General features: G+C 37.4%; 2 protein-coding genes across 2 annotated transcripts in view; one reads left to right on the top strand and one right to left on the bottom strand.

Moving 5' to 3' along the window:
* LOC111347091 (uncharacterized) overlaps positions 1 to 27,802 on the top strand; it is a 325,446-nt gene that overhangs the window by 236,924 nt on the left and 60,720 nt on the right. The window lies entirely within an intron of this gene.
* On the bottom strand, positions 19 to 27,647 carry LOC111347057 (uncharacterized). Its single transcript, XM_088737504.1, has 19 exons — positions 27,315 to 27,647; positions 21,627 to 21,940; positions 21,235 to 21,379; positions 19,060 to 19,373; positions 18,256 to 18,403; positions 17,135 to 17,440; positions 15,916 to 16,220; positions 14,581 to 14,725; positions 12,688 to 13,001; positions 10,213 to 10,360; positions 9,094 to 9,399; positions 7,239 to 7,532; positions 6,398 to 6,700; positions 6,048 to 6,156; positions 5,475 to 5,784; positions 5,144 to 5,186; positions 4,595 to 4,861; positions 2,102 to 2,374; positions 19 to 1,458 (listed from the first exon to the last, which is right to left on the bottom strand). Exons 1-19 carry the CDS (start codon positions 27,382 to 27,384, stop codon positions 1,094 to 1,096), a joined length of 4,479 nt encoding a protein of 1,492 aa, XP_088593630.1. The 5' UTR covers positions 27,385 to 27,647; the 3' UTR covers positions 19 to 1,093.

Here is a 27,802-nt window from a genome sequence, read left to right as displayed (position 1 = left end):
ACCGCAATCACACACCTATTTTCGTGAAAACATTTTATTCTACTGTCTACAAATATTCTGCTGCTTCTTTACATTTAGAACCTATTTAGATCTTATTGCCTAGCAACAATATTTCCCAGCATTTTCTCCTGTCTCAAAATAATTTGTAATCTAAATAATATCTTGATTAGTGAAAATACTCGATCATCTTCCATTCTCTTATCTACAAATGCCCAACAATAATTTTCTGTACCCTAGCTTTTTTCAATTTCTTTAAAGAGAGCAAAGCAATGTATTGCTTTCACGGTTGAAAGAATCTATTGTGCATAAAAATAAACTGAAAACACTGCCAACGTCCAATAAACGATTAAAACATAGAACTTGTCTTTAAAAGGTAATTTATGATTGAAAGAGACATCACCTTTTTAAGCTTTGCTATTGTTTACATCTAATGGCAATTATTTTTCTGGTGGTTCAGAATACACCTTAATTCGAATTCATATTTTCATGCTGTTACACAGACTCTAGCGGTATATATATATATAGATTAACTCAAACTTGATAAGACGGGTTCGACAAGCAAGGTTGACGAAGTTATGTGCGATTGTCTTTTAAGAGGTTTCGTTTAGTTTGGGAACCTCACTCAAAGTAATAATTTTAGTTTAACCCTCATCCGAGGGCTATAACTAAAGGTTAAAATCGAGCTGTACATTTTACACACATCAAAAGCAAAAGATATAAACACACAGACACAAGTAAAATATAAGAAAAGGTTTAAGATATGAATTTTGAATGAAAGAGGAAAACATTTAAAACTAATTCATTTCGGCATTGCCAACTTACTCGTCGCTTCTTTTAGCGAGACTCGAACAAGAAGTGTGTCATAAACTGAAGTAAAGTGTGGATGTTTCCGTGCGTCTGTTCCGTTTTTGATCACAGATGAAGTAAAAATGCAGTCAGCACTGACAAAACTGTGGCACACGAAGTGTGTTTGAAGTCTTCTGTTTGTGTCTTCATTAGATTACACGTACATAATTGGTATATAATTAAGCATATTATATAAGACAGGATGGGTAATCTGAATCAAACAGATACAAAATCAGTTTTGGGAGTATCATATCTCCTCATATACTTCTTCATTTTTTTTCCCGCCATTTTTCTTCCGAAGCACAGTATTGTAATATCCGGGGTTCTCAGGTTTCTCCTGTAATGACTGATACTCAGAAGGAACACGAGATTCCTGGTTTGAAGGCCTAGGTTTCAGTTCCATATATGTGTTTGGGTCTGAAGCTTGTTCGTTACTTGACTGTTGATGAGGTGAAGATTTCACGCCGTCAAAGTCAATTTCTTCTTTGCTCTGTATTCTTTTATTAAGAACAGCTCGTCTTCTCTGCCATATCAGCCCACAAATTATAAGGAGCAACACGAACACAATACAAGACAATGGGATAACACTGGCAAGGAAGATGCTCTGCGTATCTAGTGAAACAAAAGCAAATAACTTTCGAACCAGCCATCAATCACTAAAAACTGCTTCGTTACTGAGTTTCAATGCATTGATGCTTTTGTTAGAGTAGATTCATCTTAAGGAATACGATGTTTTTTTTTATCCACGAAACATCAAAACAATTTGAAACTTTCTTTTGCGTCGTCTCTTGGTCTTACTTCATTGTATGCCGGACATTTCGAACTCCTATGAACTCGAGTTGATAAAGTTATCAAGTCAGTTGTATGACCTCTAGAAATTTCAAACCAAACTTATAAGGAAAACAGAGATATTTTAGCCTTGAGCCCTCTCAACATTGGTACAGATAACTCTGTTTTGATTTAATTTCAACCTGACAGACCAATTTTAACATACGGAATGATCGACCTGCATCGTAAACTAAAACAATTTTCTAACTGAAGAAAGAAAATTTAACTTCACACTGAACAACTTCGGTGTATGAGATCACTACATTATGTTGCTTTTGATACATACACATATCCGTTTTTAAAAAACTATCTGAATAGCTGTAATTAGAAGCGCAAAAACTCCAAATCAGAATAGAAAGTTCTAAGCTCTTAAAAGTTTTTGAACGAAAAATTTTATCACGTCCAAAATGTGAGAAAAAATATGTACCTTCAATATCGAGTAGGGTAATTTCATATAATGTTGAGCCAAAGGCGTTTGTAACATGACAAACATACTCCCCATAATCTTCTCCAACCTGTGGCGTGACAATGAGGCTGTTATTCATCAATTTGATGTTATCACCAGTTTGAAGTTGGCCATCTTTCGTCCAGGAGTAGTTAAACGGAATATAACTTGTTGCTTGACATGAAAGAAAACATGGACTTTGCTTTTGACATATCACCGTGGAGGGGGATGATTCTTTGATAATTCTTGGTGGTACTGTGTGAGAAAAACGGAAAACGTAATGATACAAAAAAACATTGAACAAAAGCATGCTCATGCCAACGGACTAGGGTTGAAACAAATATGTGAGGACACTAACATGATGTACTTTGGTTTGCGTGCTGAGCGGTGGTTTGTTTAGTTGTTACTGGTGTTGTCTCTCTGTTTTCCACCTTTAATTAAGAACTTGTTATATTTGGTTGGTACCCAGTACATAGACTAATTCGTCCATGACTTGTTAATAAGTAGCTGGAGTAAGATTATAACAATAATGATAATAATAAGAATAATGACAATCACAAAGAATATATGAAAGACATATATCTGAACTGCGGTTATGAAACGTATAGTGAGAATCAGACTTGAAAAAATTCAGGCGTGTACGGGATGTGCAGCCCTCTACCAGTTAAGCTAACAAGCCAACTGGGAGCAGGCCATCAAATTAATTCGACATAAACCCGGAAGATCATAAATCAAACACAAAGAATATATGAAAGACATATATCTGACCTGCGGTTGTGAAACATATATGTGCACGATCCTCGCAGTAAAGCGCTAATTAAGCAATAGTTTAAGCAATAGTTCAAGCAATTAGTTTAATTTGATAGCCTGCTCCCAGTTGGCTTGTTGGCTCAATTGGTAGAGCGCTGCACTAGGATCACAGAGATTAGTGGTTCGAATCCCGTACAGGCCTGAATTTTTTCAGGTCTGATTCTCACTATTGCTTAAATAGTGCTTTACTGCGAGGATCGTGCACATATAAACAATGACAATCATAATAATTATAATAGCAAAATTTATATAGTGCCATTTCCATTTAGCCCAATGGCGCTTTACAATAAAAAAGAAAAATAGAAAAGTAAATACAACTTAATAATGATAAACAAATATATATTAAATACTTTATTTAAGAATATCACTATTAAAAACATATGACTCTCTTGCGAGGTCCATATCTATTGCTAAAAAAATTTTATTATGACGATGTACATAGCTCTAGTGTATGTGAATTCTATTTCAATTTTGTGAAATCGATAAATTCTAGTGGATAGATAAAAAGATAATAAATAATGATAAGGATCCTACTATATCTGCTATATGTGAATTGTAATTAAATTTTTTGAAATCAAATATTCTAATGGATAGATAAAAGTCTACTGAATAATGATAAGGATCCTATTATATATCTATATGTGTATTTAATGTCCCTAATTAAATACTTTGTTGTAAATAAAAGGAGGCGATCCAGTAGGAATTGTGAAAGTCCATATAGTAGAGAGTTGCAGGTGTTGAGCTTGCCGGAGATAAAAGCGTGGATCAAAATTTCAGTGTCTGATTTCGACAGACAGTTTCTTATTTTCGCTATATTACGTAAGTGATAAAACGATGATTTGCATATGTATGCGACGTGCTTCTCCAGGGAGATGTTCTGATCGAAGATAGCACCAGCATTTCGTTTATTAAAAAGAGCGCTCGACTCGATCCGTGTTTACCTTGATGTAGTCAATCGTCGGTGGAGGACGGTGTTGTGCATTCAGTACAAGGGATTCTACCTTGTCTCGGTTTAGTTTAAGCTTTTTTTGTACCATCCACGAATCGATCTCGCTAAGACATGCCTCAGTGCATGATATGGAGGCTTATTGTTCACCGGGTTTGGGTTCGAAAACAAAATAAAGCTGTGTCGTCTGCGTATTAGTGATATCCCAGCCCATTACTCTTGATGATGTCGCCAAGAGGGAGTTATATAGTGCACACAGTATTGGGCCATGTACGGATCCCCAGGGCACTCCACATTGCAAGTCTTTCGTGCTGGACTTGACTCTGTCAATAACAACGCACTGTTTTGCGGACATGGAGGCAGGACTCCGACCAATTACACAATTTTCCTTTTATTCTGAAACGTCTGGAAAGCGTAGTTAAAAAAGCAGCTTGTGATCAACCGTGTCAAACGCTATAGACACATCAAGTAGGAAGAGCACGACGCAGTTCTGGTTGTCGATAGGACAAAGGATGCCATTCTGTACTTTTAGAGGGTTGAGACTAGTCATCATTGCGACTATCGTATCGCTTAGAAAAAACTATACTTGGTTATTTGTTTTCTTTAATTCTCTAACTAAAAAAATACACTTACTCCTCTACAGATTTATTTGCCAATAGGAAATGAAAGTGTTTTTGTTACCCAGTGTTCACTGCAAATGTAACAAAGTGTCTACCCACCAGCGACAATGACTTTCGTAGCTGTGCGGCTCTCTCCAAACATGTTAACTGCTTTACATTCATAAACACCACTGTCGCCAGGAACAACATCTTTTATGATAAGTATTTTGCCGTTGTTCTCGAGCTGAGCGCGAGGTATACTCGCAACTCCATCTTTAGTCCAGGTAGCAGAAGCGTTAGTTTCCTCAATAAACTCACAGTTCAACAATACCAGTGCGCCAATTGCTGTAATGGTTGTTTTTGGGAGACCTTTGATGAAAGGTTTACCTGAGTTTTGATAAAGATGGAGTAATTATTCCTTAACAAAGTTCAGGACACAAAGCAGCATGAAGGCTTTGCAGCCTCTCTCATCCCAACTAAAAAATAACATGAAAGCCCCTCAGTTGATGGAAACTTCAATTTTCAGAAAGACAACCAACACAGCATCGTAATCTTATATTAATAATATACTCACAGCTTAGACTACACTGAGGTAAATTTGGTTGCCTAATGCTAGATGTCTCTGACAAAAGATAAGTATACAATATATTACATACAAAACAGCAGTACCTTTAGTGTCGATGGTTACGAAGTTACTAGAGACATACACCGTCTACAAAATACAACCACAAGAGCTAATCATTCATTTGTAACCGTGCGCTGTGTTTGGTTATAGCATGGTGACTTAGGCTAGACCTCTTGCTGTTGTAAAAGTAAAGCATTCACTAAGACTAAAGAGCTGGTAAACAACGGCAAGATAATGGTGTACGTAGGTGGGGGAAGTTCGCGAGACACCTGAAAAGAAGACCTGGAGGAGGTGGATGAGTCAGGGTTTGCACTCAGTATTTACATTGAATGAATAGAAAATCCCTTTCTAGGGATAAAAGCATTGTTAGGATACCTCGGAGACAAAAGCCCTAAGGAACACTCTGTAGTTTGTATTCAGCTGCAGTGGTTTGTTGTAATAATATTGATCCCCACTACTTCTCTTACTCCTTTCTTTACCACTGGACTGTGCTCCATCTCCAATAACAAATTCCTGATTTTTATCAAAACTAATTCCGTTAAACTGAAAAGCGACATAAGCAGCAGGAACAGAAGATTTGTGCGCTTCCTCATACGTCATCATGTCTTGTGTTGTAAATCTTCCCGGTGGTTTGACAGCACCAATATAGTTTGACCTTAATGTAATGATGATAACTTGAAAAAACCTGCAAGATACGCAACAAGATATTAGTGTCAGCAGTATATTGTGGTGCCAATTGTTACATGTCAATTGCATGTCTTTTACGCTGTATTTTCTTTTGCGTCTTGGCAATATACAGGATGTCCGATGATCACTACAGTACAAGAGCAAAAACCTCAAACCCTGAGCCACTTCTCCCTTTTTTCAAGTCCTTTTACGGCTATTCGTAAGCCTACCCTTCTCCAAATAGCCCTCAAGATAAACGTGCAATTACTTAGTGAATCATACCTTGCATTTCCAGGAAAACGTGGAAGCGTGACTTTAGCAGAAATTCCTCCTCCTCTTGAATTCGCTGAGATAGAAGGCGAAGATGGCGTTTCTTTAGACCACACTACAGCTGGGGAGAAGGGAAAGAACGCCCAGTTTAGTCAGGTAAATCTAACGAGATCCTTACTTTATACGTAAACGTGTGAGGTTACAGGTATCTGTTAAACATAAACTCAAACGGCTGGTGAATCACTCGCCTTCAGCTTGAAACCCTCATAATTTCCCTGTGTTTGTCAAACTTTCCCATAAGTTGTTGCAACCCTTCTGATCAACCCCTACCCTGCAGATCGCCTCATTACAGGCTTACTTACCCAATGTCTGCACCATTACAGGTCTACTGTAGGGTCCAGGCCCCGCAGCAGTGTAGCCTCTAACAGAAACTTCGTACTTGGCACACAAAGAGAGTCTAGTCACGAGAACATAAGTTGTGGTTGTGTTAGTGGTTGAATGATAGGCAGACTGGATCCCTGTACAGTTTTCCACCATGCTGAGCCTAGCTTCATATCTTATGATATTACCATGTGCTACTTCTCTTGGCAGTCCAAGCCAAGTTATATTAATCTTTGAGGAGTTCACTGCAGAAGAAGATACCTCTTGTGGTCCACGACTGGGCTCTATTTGACAAACGCGAAAAACAGTCATTATCAGGTAAATGTACTCGATCAAAAGCTAAACAAACGTGCAATAGAATGACACAACAATATTCTCAAAATATTACTCATAAATACACCCTGTGATAGATAATGAAAGATTACGGCTCAAAAAGAAAAACAAAACAAAACGAAGTCAAAGAAAAAAAAAAAACAAAAAGAAACAAAACAGGAAAGACGAACGGGTTACTCTGCTTACAACATTAATACTCATAGCTGTGATAAAAGCAGAGTTAATATGTAATTCACACTTTACTACATTTAGACACGTATCTCACAGTCGTCATGGATTAAACACACTTAAAGAGTTTTCTGTAGTGCAAGATACTACTTTTTTGAATATGAAAAGATCAAATCAAAAAGGTAGAAAAGCAATTAAAATCGAATCATTTTCAAACATGAACAAGGAAGACCACGATGAAGTCACTACAACATGTTATAATACATGTGAATGTGTTTAGGTGGGTAGCAATTAGCATAACGGAAAATGTAAAGAACCCACTGTATTCCCTGGTAGTTACAGTTATCGTCCCATTTGGTCCAGGTTTAATTGTCACAGCTCTGACATGAAATTGATATGTCACTCCACCCAACACATCAACTGTGTGACTCGGTGCATCTTTGTCTAGTCCAGAATCCTCTTTTGGAGCACCTCCATCGTGACTGTAAAACAAAGTGTAACTTCTAATAACTCCATTTGGTTCTGCAGGCTTGCTCCAGGACAAGGTTATTCTGGGACCATGTAAATTGCTAGGTGGCACATCAACAAGAGACAAAGACGTAGGTGCACTGGGAGCTGGAAGAACAAAGATAATGTGATTATTGATAGAAGAATAATACAGAAAGTAATAACGTGTATTTGTACCAAATAAGAGCAATAAATCTCAAACATGTTGGAAGTATGTTGAGAAATGTAACATAAGTATGTACTACTCCCCTATTTAGTTTTATAACATAATCAAAGTAAAGCGCGCGCTCTGATTGGTCAATTTAGCGTCCCCCATTTACCCATAGGTGTACGCTGCTGACGTGAGCAAATGCAAAGACTATTTTTCCGCGCGCGCTTGATTTTTTCTTGTCACGTAAGATTTGTTAAATAAAAGGGAACTCTTTAGCTACAATGTGTTAATGTTATGTTCTAAAACAAATGGTAAACACCACAGCGTACACTATTGAGTTATGGATGCACTTGGGAGGTTTGCTAAGCACTCTAGAAGCTAGAGTCGCTCTCGGCTATCACCTCGAGCGACTCTTACGCTTCTTTCGTGCTTAGCAACCTCCCGCGTGCATCCATAACTCAATAGTGTACGCTGTGGTGTTTACCATTTGTTAAGGCTTCTGCATAGGGACAATCTAAAAATTGAATTAAAGACAAGTTCGTCTAAGCAACTGGACAACTCAAGTCATAGGAGCAAACTACTGAGAACTTGCCACATGAACATTATTGCTGTTGTGTCTTGGAAAAGTAATCACTTGATTCCCAAAACTATCTTGTTGTTTAGTTTTCTCGTGGCTTACTGTAATTTGCGAAACGGAACGAAACGAAACGAAAATCTGTAATTTGCGAAATAGAAATCTATAAAGCAAATCGTTAACATGCTTGAAACTCAAGAAAATGAAAAAGTTTGGATAAGTTCCATTTTCACAGCCATCGCGATATTTTATCTTCAAACATACTGAACCATTTTGCAAGTGTGTTTACAGTAAGGAAAATGTCCTGTCTCCAATTCCAATAATTCATCTACGACGTACATTACTTACTCCTTTTATGCACTACTGCTACAGCACCAGCTCAGTATTATTTCAAATAACATTTTCTCATTTTGGCTTGATGGCGCAACTCTTCTTTCATGTAGATGACGCATTGATTTATTACCGAACAGAGTGGAGATTTCGCAAAGAACACCACGGAGATTTTTCATTTTTCACTTCCGCTTGTTGTTTTTTACATGATTTGATCAGCTGCTCATGCAATCCAAACTTGTGGTGCACCGACCGACTCATTCTTCTGGCCTAGGGAGTTCCTCGCAGAGATTTCTGTTTCGCAAATTACAGATTTCCATTTCGCGAATTACAAATTTCTTTTTCACAAATTACAGATTCCTATTTCGAAAATCATTAACACATTTCTATTTCGCAAATTACAGATTTGTGCCTCATCAATTATTAACAGATTTCTGTCTCGCGAATTACAGATTTTCATTTCATAATATTTTGTATTGTTTCGTTTCGTTTCGCAAATTGCCTTTCTCATCACGTGTTTGCCATCTCAGTAGCAAGCAACACTTAATGAAGGTGTAAAAATTCATAGAATATGGCTCGCACATTTATTTCATTATCCCTAGATTGCCACACACCATCTTCCAGTGTTCTTTCCACTTCAACAGAACTTTTTGGTCCACCACCATCAGATGTGTAGGCCAACACTTGAAATTCATATTCTGTGTACTTTTCGAGCCCAGTCACAAGTCTGCTTAATGTCGATTCACTCGTAATATTCAAGAAGGAAAAACACCCTGCTAAGTCCTTCTGTCTGTAAAACAGTTTAAACCCTGTAATGTTTCTGCCATGCCTGGCAAAGATTGGTGGTTGCTGCCAGGAAGCTGTAATGCTGGTAGAAGAGCTTGCAGTCAGATTGAAGGCAGTAGGAGGTTGTGATGGAACTGAAATGTTAAACAATAACAGTTGTGTGTTTTAGTTCATCAATTTATTGATGTGAAAGTGAATTAACCATCCTTGTGAACTTAGAAAGCATCAGATGTTCCCAAGAGCAGTGTGGAGGATCATCACAAGTAGGGACTGTGTATATGCATTAGATATACATTATTTATATCCTAGCCGTGAAGATGTGCTCTATGGATAGTTGGGCAAACGATTGTGTTGCAATGGCAATCTACTGGGTTCCAGAATCTTCAGTGCACTTACAATTCAATAATCATATCATATAATGGATTATATAAAGCATAAATAACAATAATGTAAGTAAAACTTTATTCAATTTAGCGAACGGAGAACCTGAAGGATCTCAGCAGAGCAGACGAGGTAAGGTTTAAAGAGATAAGAGTTTTTGATTGTCAAATTCTCTTACGGTGAACTCTTGAATTATTTCAAAAACTTCTCACTTTACCAAGGCTCTATCACTACGTATGCATTATTGTCCAATCGTGAGATCAAGATTGCTCGATTTTAGCTGAGTTCTTTTTTTGCGTTTTTATGGACCGAGACGACGCCGAGGTCGATAAAATGCAGAAAAAGAACGAGGAAAGAGCTGAGTTCTCTTAACTCTTTTCAGAGATCGTTTGAGTTTTCACAGAAGCATACTTCGACGAAGACTGTCCATTACTGTTGACATGGTTCTCCCTAAATCTAATAAGGTAGTATTACACGGAGATATTTTGTCTACTTCTGATCGCTTAAATAAATAATCCTTTAACTGATCTGGACCATTTATAATATAGTCAGTTTTACATAAATACCTTTAGCTAGAAGAACTCCATAAACTTCTACTCTCAGAACTTTAAAATTGTGGTATGCTGTTGGCCAAAAGCGGATAAACTTTGCACTTGCAAATTCTTGAAGACTGTTTTTAATGATGCCATTTCTATCTGAGTTTCCTGGAAAGACCTATAGTTTGTGGTACAAATGTGAAACTATTGTATCAGAATTTTCTTTATTTTGCTACATCAGTTACCACTAGTTCATATCAGCTATTTCCATGTTTGTAATGATTAATGCTAGCACAAACCAGTATGTGACCCTGCTTATCATATCTGGTGACTAACTTGGGGAGAGGTACAGGCAGTTTGTGAGAGACTATAATAGAAGAACTACTGGTTGAACAACACATCAAGAAATAAGAGACACTTTCGCAAAACGTTTTTTTGTGTGTATTCTCTGGCCTCGATTACACACTACCTTTTTTAAAAAAAACAAGAATAAACTACCAAGCACAATCCATCGGCTGTAAAAAATTGTTTTGTAAAAATGATATTGGTGGAAAGAAAGACGAAATAAGTAATATCAACTGATTAATCAGCCACTTTTCTTTTTTTTTCTTTTTTTCTTAATAGAAATTTAAAGAATAGTTTATGACTAAATTGTATGAAGGCTTCATATTGACATTTTGCAATCACACTCTAAGTGGTAACAGAGCTGTTCATGTTTCCATAAGGGACAAACGGCAATCAAGTTGAAAAACCTAAAACTAGCCACCATTACGATTAAATTTCCCAGGTATAATTCAGAGTGGCTCTGAAATATACCTGGGAAATTTCTGACAATTCTTTATCCTTTTTAGACATCAAAGTTTCAATCGAAGGCAACGGTTTATGCACTAGTGTGTACTACAAACCTACAGACTCGCATAATTACTTATTGTATTCGTCTTCGCATCCATCTCACGTTAAGAATTCCATTCCTTTTTCTCAGTTTCTAGGACTTCGTCGTTTGTGTAGTGATGACTCTGATTTCCACCACAAATCAGAGTCAATGTGCCAGTTTTTCGATAAACGTGGTTACCCTGATTCTGTCGTTCAAGCGGGTTACCACGGCGACCAAGTTATTGATCGACATTCAGCACTACAAACGTCACAAAAGGAAGATTCCGACAGCATTCCATTAACTCTCACGTTTCACCCTCACAACCACTCAGTTAAATCCATCATTCTTAAAAACTTTAAATTACTTCGAAACGATCCAGAGACAAGCACTATCTTTTCGCAGCCTCCGCTAATTTCATTCAAACGCGACAAAAACATAGGCAATTTTTTGGTCAGAAGTTCTTTTCAGACTAATGACCGACCAGGCACTTTTAAATGCGCTCGTGCACGATGCAAAACGTGTCCTTTCATTCACAACACTGAGAAAGTATCGGTACCCAAACGATCCATTAAGATCACCGATCACTTCACGTGCACCTCCGCCAATGTAATATATTGCATAACTTGCACTTATTGCAAAAAGATTTACATCGGCGAAACAGGCAGAAGACTAGGTGACCGATTCCGAGAACACCTTCGCGACGTGGAGAGGATTGACAGGGACACATCGAAACCAGTCGTTAGACATTTTAATTCACCTAACCATTCTAAGCAACACATGGCAATCTGCGGTCTTTCCTTACACTTAGGTAGCACGGAAAGCCGGAAAACTCTTGAAAAAAAGCTCATCTTTCAAACCGGCAGTTTAAATCCCACAGGTATCAACGAACGCTTTTCATTCCACTAATTTATTCCTGTTTTTCTCATTGCCATGTTCCCACCAATCACGTAGCTCCTTTTCTGCCTTTAAAAGCACACACAACCCACAATTCTTCTATTCGCTCCGACGAAGGGCTAACGCTCGAAACGTCAGCTTTTTTAATCGTAATAGTGGCAAATTTACTATTTCAACTTTGTTGATATATTCCAATTATTCGTTACCTCCACCGACGCAGCCCCAAACAGTTTCTTTAGAAACTATCAGCCTTTATTCAAACGTAAAACTTTTTTGTTCTTACATAAACGCTTAGTTCCGTTCTTTCACTTTTCATTATTTTGAACTGAATGAAAAATTAGTATTCCTGTGTGAGTGATAACTGTAGTTGATATCTCCTTTGTATTGCCCTAAACAGTTCCGTATATTAAAGGGTAAAGTTGAGAAGTAATGGTCAGTACGTCCACAAGACGGTGATTGTTTAGCATTTACATAATACTGAAAGTGAACTGTATAATCACACATATACAATATATACACACAGAGGTTTGTGATTTTGCTGGAATGAACAATGCATATTCCAGACACATTTTTGAAACTTTCTGAAAAAGGTAATTGAGACAGAGTCTTGACCAAGTAGACACTTCTTTTGTGTCCCTCCTCTTGACTCAAAAATTGAATCAGTGCTCTAGGGCCCATATATTTTCAACTTTTTTGATATGCACATGCATATGCGAATGACCTTCATAGAAACCTACCTTATCAACATTGGTTTCTTGGTAGGTGACAGTAGTGATACCATCCATTGATAACAGGATCTTGTAGTTTGTTATCCACTCGTCTATACCATTAGCTCCTTGGGTGGCTACAGCACAGATAACGTACTCATACAGCAGGTCAATTTGTAAGTAGTCAGCAGAATTGGTCGCAGTCCTGGCTCCCCAACCCCGATTAGCTCCATTCAATCGACCAAAATAGGGTTTATACCTATGGTCATAATACGATGAGGCAGAGAAGCTGCTGTCTGGAATTGTAGCGCTAGAGGCCAAGCCAATGGCTCTCGATTCACATGCTGTAAGGCAATAATTTAAACTCAGTCCTCATAGTTTTATACAAACTGTAAACATCGTAGCGCCGTTACTTAAAGTTGACATGGTCACAAGCGCTTTACTGGCTAGTTCTGACAAACCAGAAGAAATAAAAGAGTCTACCAATCGATGCAAGATATTGTATTTGCCCACTTAAAGGATGTGGTAAACCATGAGTGACCAGAGTACCCGAACGAATGACCCCAAGACTTGAGAGAGCTCTTGAATTGTAGAATAAAATGGCCCTATCCTCAAGGGACACTGCCCTTTAATTTCCTGTAAGTCCCGCCAGCAAATGTTGCAAATCGTACACCAGGGATACATGGAAACAGAAAAACGTCTTCTGACAACGGGAGGTTGTCTATTTTGACCAGGTATATCAAGAGACATAAAGGAAATGACAGCAAACATGGGATATCAGTAGAAGAGAATTGTTTGTATTCTGCATCTGCCTTTGCAGCGGACGACTCCAGCGCTCGCAAAGCATTTAGGGGAATGAAGAATATCTCCATCATCGAGGAGACGTCCAGAAACAACAACATTACAAGATATTATGAATTACTAAAATTAGAAGTGTTTGGGAACCACTAAAACTAGTAATTTTCTAACAAAGTGTTCTGAATTGTTTAGACCTGTTTGATTATCTTGAAATCCTTCTGCAAGTCCTTTACAAGACCACATTTTTATTTTTATATCTTTAGTGATGTTTCCTTGACAGTTAGTTGTGTTTGGGTTTCCCCTTGAGCTTGCTTTAGTGTCCTTAAGGGGGAGTTCTGTTTAAGTTTTAGTTCTCGAAGATTAGTTGTTTTTCAAGTGCTTTGTTGTTCATTTCGAAAGTCTTGAGATATTGTTTTGGTTAGGATCCAAAAAAACCATGGAAATTAGACTTATGAACTGTTTCACAATATATATTTACGTACACGATATATCAGTTCGGCCTTTTGAGATTCTCATTACATTGCACTCAGCTTAACAGTCTTTCATGTTAGCGTTTGTAGCCTTGCTGCTTATTGCACCCATTAGACTTTCAGGGTAGAGATGTAAACACATTGAATCTACGGTGTTACGCATGCGCCGCGGGACGCGTCAGCACATGGCCTGTGGCCATGGATTTCAGAGGCTACGAGCATCTCTACAAAAATTACGTTAGATGATTTAAATGATTAAACAAGTAACTTTAACAAGATCTGTAGATGAACTCCCACTTCAACTTAGTTGCCCGCTACTTCATAGCTATTAATTTTTTCTTTACCTCACAAAAATTATAATTGGTCACAAATTAAAGATACCCAGATTTTTTAAAAGTTCATAATGAAGTTTTGAGTTCAAGAATAAACTCAAATTCAGCCCTTTCCTTCTAGTTATTATCCTCTGACTTAAATTTAGTTTCCTGGCTGAATATTTATTGGCAATTAATTCCACGTTGAACATAAGAATAACAGGTTATCATGGGTGACTTGGTGTCTTTGACTTCTGAGATTTTAACCACTTATCTAGATAACAGGCATACGTCATCAAAGTTGCCTGAAAAAAGTAAAGATTAAAAGAGTATCTTAGACTCACTCAACGTTTTTTCTACTCCAAACACCTCTGTTCTCATACACACCCCACCCTGGTGTGTTTGTGGCAGAAATCGTAAAAATCTTGTTAACACTCCATAAACAACATGTTTCACTTCTGAGTTCTTGTCATCATTTCCTCTCAGAAACTTGAGGCAAACAAATAGTAACATGTCATCAATAATATTTTTCTTTGGAAAATTGAGAAAGTAGCAGGTATAAAAAATATAAACAGTGCAGATACCATTAAGATCAACAAATCTCAGGACAAGATTTCGATATCATTTTACCAGTAAGATATTATATATTGTCAGACTTAATAATCTATGTAATACAGTGGAACCTCTCTAAACCGGAGCCTCATTAAACCGGAATCCTCTCTTTACCGGACGGTTTTTTGGGCCCCAAAATCTCTGTCATACATTTCCTCTATTTTAACCTCAGTAAACCAGGACCCCTCACTTCCGGAAACCGGACGTTTTTTTCAGACCGTAATCACATACTGACAAAGAAATTGACCTCGTTAAAACGGAAGTGAAAAGAATCACACGTCTTTAAACGAGACCAAACTTAAAATTGTAATCATGCAGCTGTGAAATCCCAATTAAAAGTGAGAAACGCGCATCGGCTATTTACTCATTGCTTTATTGGTACTGAAGCAAAAAATCTAAAGTCGACAATCGGGCCGCTGTTGTTGGGTTAAATGAATGACAACAATAAGGGTCAGGTTAATAGACTGTCATGTCGGGGGTGAAATCACTTGCGAAAACAAACGAAGTAGCAAACATCACTATGTCTGAGAGACCAACGAAACGCCAAAGAAACGGATTATCGTTAGAGAAGAGAATTGAGTCGATCAAATGCGCGGAAGCAGTACTTAAACTAACACTGTAGGCTCTAAGCGGTAATTTTGGGATCGATAAATCAACTATAGGTTATATTTTAAAGAAGAGAGAAGCTTAAAAAGCCGGGAACGGAAAGATAGCAACCCCAACCACGGCAATCATTTTACCCTCACCTGTGTGTAACACTGATTTTTTTTTTGTAGATTAAATAAAATGACGTTGAAAAGCTTCCATGGGATCCATGCTCTTTGGTCCTTTACTGATGTGCTTTATTAGTACTCGTATACCATCTACTAGTACTTACAGTCAGACAGTACATTACAAGGCATAAAATTGCCTTCTGGGTAGAAACTCAGTACACTGGACATCCTCTAAACCGGACACTTCCTCCGGTCCCAAGGGTGTCCGGTTTAGAGGGGATCCACTACCAATTTTCTACATTTAGACTGAGATTTTTTTGAGCAGTTATGCCTCATACTGTATTTCCTATATACCTTGACTCGTCCACCTTCCTTATAGTCTGTCCAAGCTTTATTATCTGTGGATATTTTTAGTGTGTAGTTCTTCACCCACTGATCTGCTTGAGAATTCCCTTGAGTGGACACAGCACAGATGAGATGTAGTGTCTGTAGATCAATCTGTAGATATGGGTTAGTGTCAGTTGTTCCAGCACACCATGATGCTCCCAATGCGTAGTTTAGTCGACCATTCTCTGCTGGTGTGCTGGAAGAAGAAGCAGTTATCCTACTGTCTGGAATGTTTCCACCTTCCATTCCAAGATCATACTGAAAACAACCTCCTAAAAAATTTAAACAATGTTTAAAACGTTACACATGACCAAGAAACAGACCTATGGGTTAGAATGGGGGCTCATGGCTGTTTTCCAGAGACTTTGCAGCTATGGAAGCTGTATTATTTTATTTAAGGGGGGAGCTGACGGGGCCTTACGGGGTCTGTCTGGACACCGAGGAAGCCCAAAGTGCTTGTCCTCCATTATTTTTAGCAAGGCAGCCAATAAAAAAATAAGCATTTTACGTTGACTCAACAGAAAAGCATCTAAAACTTGCCTGCGTTGCTTCATAGCCCAGTTATGGGTGGTTCGTTGATCAAAAGTCAATAATATTTCAATTTATTAATCCGTTTATTGACATTTAATTAGTAATTGACCACATGATTTACAGCCCACTGCGTAATCGCTTAAGGTTGACCTTTGAGTTAATGTGATATTTTTGCCGTAACACACGCTTGAGAGGGATCAGTCCTTTTTCTTTCTCGCTACCAGAAGTGTCCTGAGAGAATTTTGCTAACCTGTTTCTTGGTACTGGAGTTTTGATTGGATTGCGCCACAGAAGTGAGTAGTGTGTTTGTAATCAGTTGGAATTTTAGTATCATCATTTCGTTTTCCAGCATGAAATTGTCAGGAATTGCTTGCTGTTAGATCGCTCAGGAATTATGTATTAATTTTTTGTAGTTCGAATAAAAACCAATTAAAAGGATTATACGATTCGTGTCCAATCAATTACTCGCGGGCCATTTTTCTCCACGATCCAATGGGAGGCACGGTTTTGAATCCTGTCAAAGCCTGAATTTTTTCTGGCTTTTTTTCTGCAATTGTGAGCGAGATCATTTCTTTGTTTAACTTCATCTGCAATAAAATTTTTTCCACTCAAAACTGTGATAATTTTTTCGCTTTCACCTTCATCTAGCACATACCATCTCTCTGTGTTTTCTCAACCATAACAGGGCTCTTTGGTCCATCACCATCAGAAGTATATGCCAGAACTTGAAATTCATATTCCGTGTACTTTTCGAGCCTAGTCACAAGTCTGCTTAATGTCGATCCACTGGTAATATTCAAGAACGAATAACTCCCTGCAAAGCACTTTTCTCTGTAAAACAGTTTAAATCCTGTAATGTTTCTCCCATGCCTGGAAAACATTGGTGGTAACTGCCAAGAAGCTGTAATGCTGGTAGAGGAGCTTGCAGTCAAACTGAAGGCAGTAGGAGGTTGTGATGGAACTGAAATGTTAACCAACAATAGTTGTGTGTTTTAATTCTTTTTTTATAATTGACGTGAAATTAAATTAATCCTCCTTGTGAACTTAGAGAGCATTAGATGTTCCCAAGAGCAGGTGTGGAGGATCATCACCAGAAGGGACTGTGCATATGCATTAGATATACATTATTTATATCTAAGCGTGAAGACGTGGTCTACAGATAGTTGGGCAAACGATTGTGTTGCAATGACAACCTACTATGTTCCAGAATCATCAATGCACTTGCAATGTAACAATCACATCATTCACTGGACTATATCAAGTATGAATAAAAATAACAAGTAGCAAAAAAGAGAACCTAAAGGATCTCAGCAGAGTAGATGAGATAAGGTTCAAAGAGAATAAGAGTTTTTGATTGTCAAACTCTCTTGTGGTAAGCTCTTGAATTATTTCAAAAAACTTCTCCCCTTACTAGGTTCCCTTCAATGCATATGCGTTATTGACCAAGCGTGAGGTTATGATTGCAGGATTTTGGCTGAGTCCTTTTTTTTTTTGTTTTTTTTATGGTCAGAAACGAGGTCGAGGTCGAAGTCGATCAAAATACAAAAAAGGAACTAGGAAGAAGGAGCTGAGTTCTCTTAACTCTTTTGGGAGATCGTTCCAGTCTTTCACAAAAGCACATTTGAACTACGACTGTCCCATTGCTGATGATATGGCTCTCCCTAAGTCTAATAAGGTAGTATTCCTTACAGATTTTTTGTGTACTTCTGATCGCTTCACTAAATAATTCTTTAACTGATTCGGAAAATTGAACTTATGGTCAGTTCTAACAAATACCTTTAGTTAGAAGTACTCCATAAACTTCCACTCTCAGAACCTTAAAAGTGTGATATGCTGTTGGCCAAAAGCGGATAAACTTTGCACTTGCAAATTCCTGTAGACTGTTTTTAATGATGCTATTTGGATTTGAGTTTCCAGAAAAGACCTATAGTTCGTGGTACAAATTCTAAATTAGTGTATCAAAATTTTCTTTATTTTACTGCATGACTTACCACTATTATATATCAGGTATTTCCATGTCTGTAACGGCTAATGTTAGAAAGAGACTTAGCTTCGGTTTTTACAAAGGACGAAAAGCAATAAAATTGACAAATATAACATTATTTTGTTGCTACATAAACGGTTAGTTCCATTATTACACTTTTCGTCATTTTCAATGACCACATAGCGATTAGTATTCCTGTGTGAGTTTTAGCTGTAGTTCATATCTCCTCTGTGTTGTTCTAAACAGTTCCGTAAATTAAAGGGTAAAGTTAAGGAGTAATGGTTAGTAAGTCCACAAGAGGTGGAGTACTTAACATTTTAATAGTATTGAAGGTGAACTATATAATTACATGACTGTATACACTATAAAATGTATACGCACGTGGGTTTGTAGTTTAGCCGGAAAAAAAAATGCACATTCGAGACACATTTAACAATTTACTGAAAAAGGCAATTGAGACTGAGTCGTGACCAAGTATACACTTCTTTTGTGTCCCACCTCTTGACTCAAAAATTGCGTCAGCGTTCTAGGATTCAGATATCTTTAGCTTTTTTGATATGTGCATATATCTGCGCATGACCCTCATGTAAATCTACCTTTTCAACATTGGTTTCTTGGTACGTAACAGTAGTGATACCATCCATTGATGACTGAATCTTGTAGTTTGTTATCCACTCGTCTATACCATTAGCTCCTTGGGTGGCTACAGCACAGATAACGTACTCATACAGCAGGTCAATTTGTAAGTAGTCAGCAGAATTGGTCGCAGTCTTGGGTGCCCAACCCCAATTAGCTCCATTCAATCGACCAAAAGAGGGTTTATACCTATGGTCATAATACGATGAGGCAGAGAAGCTGTTGTCTGGAATTGTAGCGCTAGAGGCCAAGCCAATGGCTTCCGATTCACAAGCTGCAAAGTAATAATTTAAACTCAGCCTTCATATTTCAATGCAAATTGTAAACATCCTAGCGTCATTGTTTAATGATAACGAGCCCTTTACTGGTTAGTTCTGACAAACCACAAGAAATATGAGAGTGCACCGATCAATGCAAGACATTGTAGTTGCCCACTTAAAGAATGTGGTAAACCATGGCTGACCAGAATATCCGGATGAATGACCCCACTTGAGAGAGCTCTGGAGTAACAGAATAAAATGACCTTATCCTTAAGGGACACCGCCTAGTATTTTCCTCTAAGCCCCCCAGAAAATGTTGCAAATCATGCACCAAGTATACAGAAAAATTTGTACTAAAAACAGGAAGTTGCCTATTTTGGCCAGGTATATCAAAGAGACGTAAGGGAAATGACCGCAAACTGTGCCGAGTGCCTACAGTTCTCCAAACAGCAACCGTCAGAGCCACTATAACCTTACAGCGTGGCTAGTTTCCCGTAGCAGAAGTTTGAATGGGATTTGCCAAACATGGGATACCAGTTAAGGAAATTTGTTGTGTTCTGCATCTACCTTGGAGCGGACGACTTCAGCTCTTGCGAAACATGAAGTGGAATCAAGAACATTGTCATCATCGACAAAACATCCCGAAATAGTATCTTAACAAGATGCGATGAACTACTAAAATTTGAAGTGTTTGGGAACTACTAAAACTACGAGTTTTCTGACTAAGTTTTCGGAATTGTTTAGCCCTGTATCTTGAAATCCTTGCGCGAGTCTTGTGCAAGTCCACATTTTTTATCTCTACATTTTGAGTGATGCACCCTTGACCGCTAGCGGTGTTTGGGTTTGTCCTTGACCTTGCTTAGTGTCCTCAAGGGGAGTTTATTTAGGTTTTAGTTCTCGAAGGTTGGCTGTTTCTCAAGTACTTTGTTGTTCATTTTGAATGTCTTGAAATATTGTTTTGGTTAGCATTCTAAAGAAACTATCGAAATTAGACCTATGAACTGTTTCACAGACTATATTATGACATATCAGCTAGGCCTTTTACGACTCTCATTGCATTACATTCAGCTAATTAGTCTTTCCTGTTTGTGTAGGGAGCCTTGCTGTTTATCAAACCTATTAGACTTTTCACCCCTTAGACATTACTCATGCGCCACAGGATGCGTCAGCACATGACACGTGCATTTTAGAGTTGTTTTCTTTCCTTTATCAATAAGATGGAAGTGAAAACCAGGAAGAGGCTACGAGCATCTTTACACAAATTATATCAAATGATTCAAATGGTCAAACAAGTAAGTTTAACCAGAATTGTAGATCAAATCTCACTTCAACTTAATTGGTATTTTACCCGATACTGTATGGCCATGAATTTGCTTTCTTTACCTCACAAAAATTACAATTGATCACAAATTAAAGATACTCTGACTTTTAAAGGTTCATAATGAACTTTTGAGTACAACAATAAACTCAAATTCAGCTTTTTCCTTTCAGTTATTCTCCTATAACTTAAATTTAGTTTCCTTGGTTGATATTTATTGACAATTAATTCTACATTGAGCATAGAAATAACAGGCCATTATAGGTGGCTTAGTGTCTGACTTCTTAGATTTCAACCAGTTATCAAAACAACAAGCATACGTCATCAAAATAGACTAAAAAAGTAAAGACTAAAAGAGCATCTTAGACTACCCTACAACACAATAATAATAATAATAATAACATTTATAATAATAATAATAGTAATAATAATAATAATAATAATAATAAAAATAACATTTATAGTTTTCCAGACACTTTGACATTAAAAAAGGAGTATTTATAATAATAATAATAATAATATGATTAAAGCAAACATGTTAAAATAAATAAACTCACTTAACGTTTTTTCCACTCCAAACACCTCTGTTCTCATACACACCCCACCCTGGTGTGTTTGTGGCAGGAATTGCAAATATCTTGTTAACACTCCATAAACAACATGCTTCCCTTCTGAGTCCCTGTCATCATTTCCTCTTAGAAACTTGACGCAAACAAATTGTCACATGTCATCGATAACTTTTTTTTCGAAAATTGATAAAATAGAGGGTATAAAAATGTAAACAGTGCAGATACCATTATGATCAACAATTAGGACAAGATTTCGGTATCATTTTACCTGGAATATATCCTATATTGTAAGACTTAATAATCCATGTTATGTTATATTTCTAAATGTACACTGAGATTTTTTTTGAGCAGCTATGTCTAATACTGTATTTTCTATATACCTTGACTTGTCCACCTTCCTTGTATTCTGTCCAAGCTATCCCATCTGTGGATATTTTTAGTGTGTAGTTCTTCACCCACTGATCTGCTCGAGAATTCCCTTGAGTGGACACAGCACAGATGATATGAAGTGTGTGTAGATCAATCTGTAGATATGGGTTAGTGTCACTTGTTCCTGCACACCATGATGATCCTGATGTGTAGTTCAGTCGACCATTCATGGCTGGAGTACTAGCAGTTTGTTCAGAAGAGGCAGTTATGTCACCATCTGGAATTCTCCCATTTCCCACTCCAAGACCTAAATCAACACAGGCTCCTACAAAAAATAATTACATTTGCATTATGACAGATTCATATTGTAACAGAGATAATGGGTTGGATGTCGATAAAAGGTCCATGTCACAGATAGTTGACAACTATTTACCGAAGTGGTGGTGGCTAGTGGTTAAGAGAAAAGTAAATTTACTCTCTTATACCTGCAACGATAACATCATTTTTGGGGGCAAGTTGCCTGAAGGTGAATTGCAAAGGATAGTCGGAGGTTGAGTCTGCTATCATTATCTGTCTTCAACGCTATCCACCATTTAGTATATAATAATAATAATACATAATAATAATAATAATAATAAATAATATATAGTGCTGTTATGCCTCCAACAGGAGGAAATGGTCACAAAAAATCTGTTGCGCCTGAAATATCGTTTCTTTACAAGTCAAGCCTAAAAAGGCGAAAAAGAAATTTGGGTCGTTCAGTGCGGCCATATTGTTACTGTGTATTTTTTTCCTGTTCCACAGTGTCTTGCGGTGGCATATTTTACACTTTACCGGAAAGTGAAAGTGAAAGTGCATGATTCGATACCTTAATAGCAGCATAGGCTGAATTGCAAAGGTCTACAGTGCTACTAAGGTTGAGATCGGACGTCAGCATTATCACGCGCCTCTGGCAGCCGCTTTAGTCCATGTAACGACCTCACCTTTCCCGCCACACATCTCATCCCAGGAGAGGACATCCATCACACAGTAAATCTCGTGCGTGGGAAATTAAGGTCTCCTACCCCTAACCCTGCAGGACACGGGACCTCCATTTATTCGTCCTTATCCGAGAAGACTAGAATATCTATCCATTTCATTGATATTATAGAAAGGTAGCAAAATCTCCTCAGTTACTTTTAGACCATGAGAATTGGTCCGGCCGGGGTTCGAACCCTCGACCTCCCGCAAAACACAATCCGGCGCTGTAACCAATTGAGCTAACCAGGAGGCGGTTAACTCAATTGGTGACCTTATTTAGTAAAATGACATTGTAGTGACCTTATTTAGTAAAATGACATTGTAGTAGAATAATAAATAATAATTAATGCACACCTCTTTAAACATACAGTTCCTTCATGAAAAAAAAATAATGGCGAAAACAATAGACTATCTTTGACCCTAGCTCCATCTCAGTGAAATACCGTATTAAATGGGATCATTTTTATTATAAATAGTACATGTAGAATTCTCCAAAGGTGCTTTAACTTGAATTGATGCAAATGTTACCACCCGACAGCTTCAGGATGAATTCAGACTCTCTAACTGTTTGTTCATAGAGTAGTTCAAAGTTTAAATTGACTTTCGTAACTCTTTCCTTCATGTTCCTAACTGAGCTGGTAACAAAAGCGTGAAAGTTTTTTAACTGTCCCGTTTTCTGAAAGATAATTTTGTCATTAACAAAATGTAAAACTCGGAGCAGCTCTTTGATCTTTTTGGTAGTGATACTGTCTGCATTGACGATTGAGTTGTGATGTTCGCGTAACATTTAGACAAGTTCAACTTATTCCGCTAGATGTATTAAATAAGAACAAAGATTAACCTTACGATTAGATTTCAAGTAATATGGTGCTAACCTGTAGCCAAAGGAAGAAGTACTGCGACAAAAGCTATGCGGAAACAAACCTCGAGATTGAATTGCGACAAATTTCGACCGAAACTGTCACGGAATACCGCACAATTGTTTTACATTACCGGCCATTTGTAACAGAAAGCTCATCCGACAAATGATGTCTTTGTTTCCTCGCTATTCAAGGTCGTTTTTGCATAATTTGTAGCATCTCGTCATTGCATGTAAATTTGGAGTTTTCAATCCGGTTATGTTAATTTCTAAATGATGTCACATTTAGTTGTTTGCATAATCTATAGTTGTTACAGAAGTGTACGTGCCTGTTTGTTCGTCAGTTTGATTTTCACCCTGTGATGCTTTGTTGTGCTCTCCAGGGTTATCAGCAGTTAAGGTAAAAACTGCCTCTTTACAAAAGTTTTTCCAAAGCGAATTTGTTACGGTTTCTTATATTAAATGTGAGCTAGAATGTATCGTTCTTTGTTTACCTCGTCCCTTCCCGCGTAATCTCATATGTTATTTAAAATTGTACTTCAGCTGTTCTTCTAGAACTTCAGCTGCTTGAATTAAATTAAGTCTGCTCTCTCTGACTAGTAATCGGCCCTTATTGTTTTCATGCGCTCGAATTTACAAAAAGCGAAAAAAACTATTTTGAAAACAGGAGTAACAATATGGAGAAGAGTTGGTTACATCTACCAACGTAGGAAATGAGATATTTTTCTAAAAGTTTTTGTGACGTAAAATTGTTATCTATATTCACCATTTTGCTCTTTACATATTTCCTACAGGGCTGACAATGAGAATTTTGCTGAGGAATCACTGAGCTTTTTCAGCTACCGCTCATCTCCTTTATTCTGACGAGCTAAAGGTTTGTTTAAGAGGTAATACAGTAAGGAGAAATTAGATTCCAGTCTTTTGTTAGGGCTAAAGCGCTATTCCACAGTGACCGATGACCACCCCTCTTAAGGTTAAGTAAAGGCATTGGTTTCTTTTTTCCTTTGTTAAGCCCAGTTTTCTTTTATCACTTTTTCACTTTGTTCTCTTTTGTCCAGTGATAGTGACGTCTCCTGATATAGTCCACAGCTGAGAGATCGTCCTCAAAGTTTCACTTTTGCTTTCTAAGCTTCGCCCCTCTCCCAAATATTCATTATTCAAACGAAACAGTAACTCACCTGCAGACGTTATCAGCCGACCCACCACCTGCCTGTAGGAGCTTCTTTAATAAAATGACCTCGCCACAACAAATTCAGAAAACTGGGTCTTTAACACTTTCTTGAAGCAAAGAAAAGTTTACTTTTGTGTAACTGTACAGTTTCAGGAGTGAAATACAGGAACGTAATGGCTGAGAGAGCTGATTTATGCTGGAATTGGCATAATCCATAGTACTTAATCCGTACCTCATCATATGCATACAATTCTTTGACGTAAAAACAACAGAATATCTTTGCGACTAACTTTGTCTCAAAATAGTACCAGATTAAACGGAAATCTTTGCACTAAATTGTATAGCTAAAATTACTGAGAAAATAGTACAGGCAGAATAGTTTCCAAGAGTCCTTTAACTTGAAATTGAAGCTTTACAGAAACATAGTTGCTTCAGACTCTCCGTCTGTTTGCTGAATAATTTAAAGTTTAAACTGACTTTTGTAAGTTTCTCTTTGCTTCCTCTCTGAGCAAGCTACAAATGCATAAAAGGTTTTAACTTTCCGGTTCTTTGTAAGGTTATATTTTCATCAAAAATTTGCGAAAACCGGAGTAGCTCTCCTATCTTTTTGGTATTGATGCTGTCTGCATTGGCAAATAAGTTACGTCGATGTGCGGAGGTCTTAGGACCAGTTTTTTAAACAAAGTTTAGCCGTTGTTTAACAAAACCGCGTGCAACATTATCTTCATTAAAGCCGAACCTTTTATCTGAACATTTATATTCGTGAACATTGATAAGAAGGCCGAAAAGTAACAGTCGAACGACATTTATCTCGTCACTGAGTCAACTCTTTAACAGAGAGTACCTGAGGCCCATTGCGTAGGTAAAACCTCGGCATGGGTTAGACCTCGTTTCAATAACAGGCGTTTAGGCTTACGGACCCAAAAGTGAAGGATGTATACAAACAATTTCGCTAAATTTGATAATTAAAGTGAAAGAAAACGTTGTTGATGCTGTCTGCATCGGCGATTAAGTTGCGATGGGGTGCGGAAGTCTTAGGCTTTAGAACTCAAAGATGAAAGATATATCGAGTCAATTCCGCTTCATTTAGTCATTAAAATGGTAAATATAAGTTACGGGTAGATTTCAAATGATACGGTGCTTACCTGAGGTCAGAGGAAGAAGTACAGCGAGAAAAGCTGCACGGAAACAAAGTAGCTCGAGATTTAATTGCGCCATGTTTCGAGTGAGTATGTCACGGTATACGATCACGATTGTTTTGCCCTTTGAATAGAAAGTTCATCTAACAAAATATGTTTTCTTTTGGCATGAGTTTGTGAAAAAGAATTATTTCCCTTCACTAGTAACAACCATAAAACCCTCTCTCTCATCTTGAATTAAATTTCACGCAGAGACTAACATGTATCATAGTGGACATACAGTTTGAAAATGAAGGGATATTACAAGTTTATTTTACACAAAGTATTTACTGACATAAAAAGATTTTCAAAAATGAGAATGAGTAATGTGGTGTGTTCAAAAGATTTAAACCAGATTCATTATTTTACACCAGTTCGAAAAATTAAACCAGTTTAAAAAAATTCAAACCAAAGAAAACATTTCACCCACAATACATATTTTTCTCAGGGGGAGACAAACACAAAGGAGCAAATAAATACCTTTAGTTAGAAGTATGTTCCATAGTATGGCTTCATAAGTTCTCAGAGCTTTGAAGCCATACTGTGCTGTTGGCTGAAAGCAGATAAACTTTGCACTTGCAAATTCCTAAAGATTGTTTTTACAATCCTATTTTGCAAATTTGAAATGATTTCATAATTGTTTTCTTAATATACTGTATCAATGACTACTTTTAAGTCTCGGCTACTTCATAAACATACGGCCACTTTCAGCTAAGAAATTGATGGCCAAATGATTGAACCATGAACCATGGAGACTTCTGTAAGCAAATATCTGTAATGGCTAAAAGGCTATTTTAAGACTTGTTTCTTTTTGTTAAAACCTAGCACAAAACCAGTATGTGACCCTGTATTAATTAGAAGTTGAAATATAATTTCCGGCGATAGTTGAGGGAGAAGTAAATGTAGTTCATGAGAGATTAGTAGAGGCATTGCTCATACAAAACACCAAAAAATATTTTTTTTGAAAGGACTAAATTTCATACAACTCCAATATAATCTCTTTGGTTCTAAAAAACTGACTAATGCAAAGTTCAGAAAAACAACGGTGGGGTGGAAGATGGAGCAAACTCATAGTTTATAGTTTTCTAGACGCTTTGACACGAAAAAAGGGAGTAGATGTGAGCCGAAAGTGAGTTATTTTGGATCGTTTTTTACGCTGTTAATATTTTGTATTGTAGAGGATTTTATGGAAATTATTGCTAAATAAAGAATACTAGCTGATTATTTTTAATTGTTTCAGAACGGTCTGACTGTTCGCTGAATGATTTAAATTCTTAGTAAATTTGGAAAATTTCCCAATGCTTCCAAACTGAGCTAGAAATAATAATAAAATGATAATAATAATAATAATAATAATAATAATTATAATAATATGATATTGATGTAAGAAATATCCAACCATGCACGCTAAATGTAAACATCAAACTGAAAAAAAATATTTCTATTAGATTTCAAATGAAATAGTGCTCACCTGAAGCCAGAGGAAGAAGAAGAGCGAGAAATGCTGCCCGGAAACAAAGCTCGAGATTCAATTGCGCCATGATGAATCGATTGAGTGTGTCAAGGTATGCGATCACGATTGTTTTGATTGACCGGTCATTTGTGACAAAACGCTCAGTAGACAAAAGATATCTTTGATCCCCCACTATTCAAGCTCGTCTTTATATAGTTTGTAGTAATATCGTCCGCGCTTCGAGCAAGACAATCACACCCTGCGTGGGCCGAGTTTTATCTTCCCGTAACAAGATGACAGGAGAAGTAACTTATTAATACTTCCCAGAGTGCCCTGCGCTGTAGCTCATGTTACAGCACTTTTCAGCTAATTTCAGCCTGGTCTGAGTTAAAGTGTAACTACTTTGTTTGAGATGGGCCCCTCGAAGTTCTTTAATGGCAGTCAGAATTCATTCTCAGTCCCATAGCAAGAGATGATCAATGTTACTGTAGGTAGGGTCGGCCGAC

Source organism: Stylophora pistillata, chromosome 11 (genome assembly GCF_964205215.1).
Source record: "Stylophora pistillata chromosome 11, jaStyPist1.2, whole genome shotgun sequence".
Lineage (NCBI taxonomy): Eukaryota > Metazoa > Cnidaria > Anthozoa > Scleractinia > Pocilloporidae > Stylophora > Stylophora pistillata.
The sequence above is the reverse complement of the archived record's forward strand: the minus strand, read 5'-3'. Positions and strand labels throughout refer to the sequence as shown.

Excerpts from the sequence above, each read along its gene's own strand:
- LOC111347057 (XM_088737504.1), bottom strand. The coding sequence starts at position 27,384 with ATGGCGCAATTGAATCTCGAGCTTTGTTTCCGGGCAGCATTTCTCGCT. Across the intron at positions 17,441-18,255 it reads TGGAGTACTTCTAACTAAAG|TTCCATCACAACCTCCTACT; the intron begins GTATTTGTTAGA and ends TTAACATTTCAG. Across the intron at positions 13,002-14,580 it reads TGGAGTAGAAAAAACGTTGA|CATGTGAATCGAGAGCCATT; the intron begins GTGAGTCTAAGA and ends ATTGCCTTACAG.